The 2,339-nt window shown below is 49.4% G+C and overlaps 1 protein-coding gene across 1 annotated transcript in view; it reads right to left on the reverse strand.

Moving 5' to 3' along the window:
* Positions 1 to 380, reverse strand: part of LOC102032583 (protein FAM160B2-like) — a 14,434-nt gene extending 14,054 nt beyond the window's left edge. Inside the window, exons 1-2 of the mRNA XM_031065694.1 lie at positions 294 to 380; positions 99 to 209 (exon numbers count right to left, since the gene is read on the reverse strand). Of these exons, the coding sequence (XP_030921554.1) occupies positions 99 to 209; positions 294 to 380 (198 nt within the window). The remainder of the gene's footprint in view (positions 1 to 98; positions 210 to 293) is intronic.
* Between the last annotated feature and the right edge of the window lie 1,959 nt (positions 381 to 2,339).

Below are 2,339 nucleotides of genomic sequence, written 5' to 3' on the forward strand. Positions count from 1 at the left end.
ACAGAGTGGGTTTTACATTTTTCCATTTCAGGCGAGGTTCCTGCCTACCTCAGCACACACCTGGCTTTCCAAACCGAGACACCTGATCCAGAATTTACCTTTGTCTTCCTCATCACATTTCCCTTCCCCGCCACAACCGGGGACGGCGGCGGCCTCAGGGCGCTCCTGGCCGACGTGGTGCGCTTCAGCAGTGGCCTGAGGAATGATCCCTGAGGGAAAAACAGCAGGAAAAGGGTCAGAGGTGCCCTCCAAACCTCACCATGCCTGTAATTAGGGGATCCTTTAATTCAAACCTCGGTGTTCCCCACCTCGGAGCCAGCTGAGCCGGCGCTGGCAGCGATGTGACCCTTGAGGGACTTCCCGAGGGCCAGCAGGTTCATCTCGGAGCCGGCTCTCAGCCTGCCCTGCACGCCCCTCTCCAGCTGCCCCGCCTGCTGCTCCAGACTGGGAAAGGCTCTTTGCCCTGCAAGGACAGAGTGGGCAGTGACTGACCCAGAGTGGGCAGTGCCCAGCCCCAGAGTGGGCAGTGCCTGACCCAGAGTGGGCAGTGACTGACCCAGAGTGGGCAGTGCCAGCCCCAGAGTGGGCAGTGCCGGATCACAAAGTGGGCAGTGCCCAGCCAGGAGTGGCCAGTGCCTGACCCCAGAGTGCAGGAATGTGCTCTCTGTTGACAGGATTTTGTATTTGCTGGGAAATGCCCAAACAAAGGCAGGAATGATGCATCTGACTCCATGTTCTCATTATTTTATGATACTGTATTATATTAAAGAATATAATATAGTATTATATTCTATATAATATAAAAATAAAGAAAACTATACTAAAGAATACAGAAAGATACTTACAGAATGCTAAAAAGATAATAATGAAAACTCGTGACTCTCTCCAGAGTCCTGACACAGCTTGGCCCTGACTGGCCAAAAAGTCAAAACAACTCACAGCAGAATCCAATGAAACAATCGGCTGTGGGTAAACAATCTCCAACCACATTCCAAAGCAGCAAAACACAGGAGAAGCAAATGAGATCTTCTCAGCTTCCCAGGAGAAAAATCCTGGGCGAAGGGATTTTTTCAGAGAATGTGAATGCCACAATGGAGTCACTAAATTATCTTTTGTCTTTTTAAAAAGGAAAAAAAGCTCAGAAGTTTCTCTCTTTAATTGGGCAGAAAGACACTTTATAGGACTTTGGGGACTCTACTTCAAACCAAAGGATAGCCAATTGGACAGAAGCTCAAAAGTCTCACTTAAACAATTTACTAGAAAAAGAAGAGAACAAAAGAACTGATGGTTTTTGTACGGTGTTTTACTAGGAGCGAGAGCCTTTTTGCCCTCAGCTCGGGTTTTCTCTTGTTATTTTGCCTTCTATTAAAACTTTCCTGTTTCTAACTGTTGAAGATTGCATGCAAGATGTTTTCCATTACCATCTGTATGGCTGATTACCTTGTCAAGTGAGCAGTTTGCCTTATCTCTCTCTTTGAATGACCACATTCACACCTCCCTCGGGAGGGGACACTGCTGATAACAGGCTATTGAATATCAGTGCCTGACTGATAAGAACGATAACATCCCATTGTGAGATGCTCCGCCCAGAGGGAGCAGCCAAGCATTGCTACCCCGATATACTCTGAGATTCTGGAACACCAGCACGGCTTTCTCCACGGGATTCCCTAGAGGAACAGCAGCTGCCTCTTCCTCCACTGGATCTCCAGAGGAAGACTACATCCTTCTCTACAGATCCTCCTTGCTCCAACAGAACCACACCTGATACTTCAGAGGACTGCAGCCACATTTTCAATCGGACTGCCACCAACACCCTGACCAACAGGGTGTCAGGTTGGGTTCTGACTCTGTCAGTGTTGTTCTAGTGGACTGCATTGTTTATTTTATTCTTTTTTTTCTTCCCTATTAAAGAACTGTTATTTCCTGCTCCCATATCTTTGCCTGAGAGCCCTTTAATTTAAAATTATAGCAATTCGGAGGGGTGGGGAGGGTTCACATTCTCCGTTTCAGGGGAGGCTCCTGCCTTCCTTAGCAGACTCCTGTCTTTCCAAACCAAGACACTAACACTACTACAGAAGCCATCTGAAGCAGCTGAGCTAGTTTATGTGTGAAATATTTCTCTGAGAGCTCATAAAACCGGGCAGGAAGAGATGATAACACCCCCAGAGCCCCCCGAGTGCTCCTACCGACGAGGACATCGAGCCCTTCCTGCGTCCCCCTCCTGTGGGGCAGGGTCAGGGGGTGCTGGGACAGGCACAGATCCCGGCTCTGCAGGCTGGGGCTGTCCTGGGGCAGCTGGGCACTGGCAGGCCGGGCCCGGAGAGCTGGGGAGGGAGGGA

Source organism: Geospiza fortis, unplaced genomic scaffold (genome assembly GCF_000277835.1).
Source record: "Geospiza fortis unplaced genomic scaffold, GeoFor_1.0 scaffold2359, whole genome shotgun sequence".
Taxonomy (NCBI): Eukaryota; Metazoa; Chordata; class Aves; order Passeriformes; family Thraupidae; genus Geospiza; species Geospiza fortis.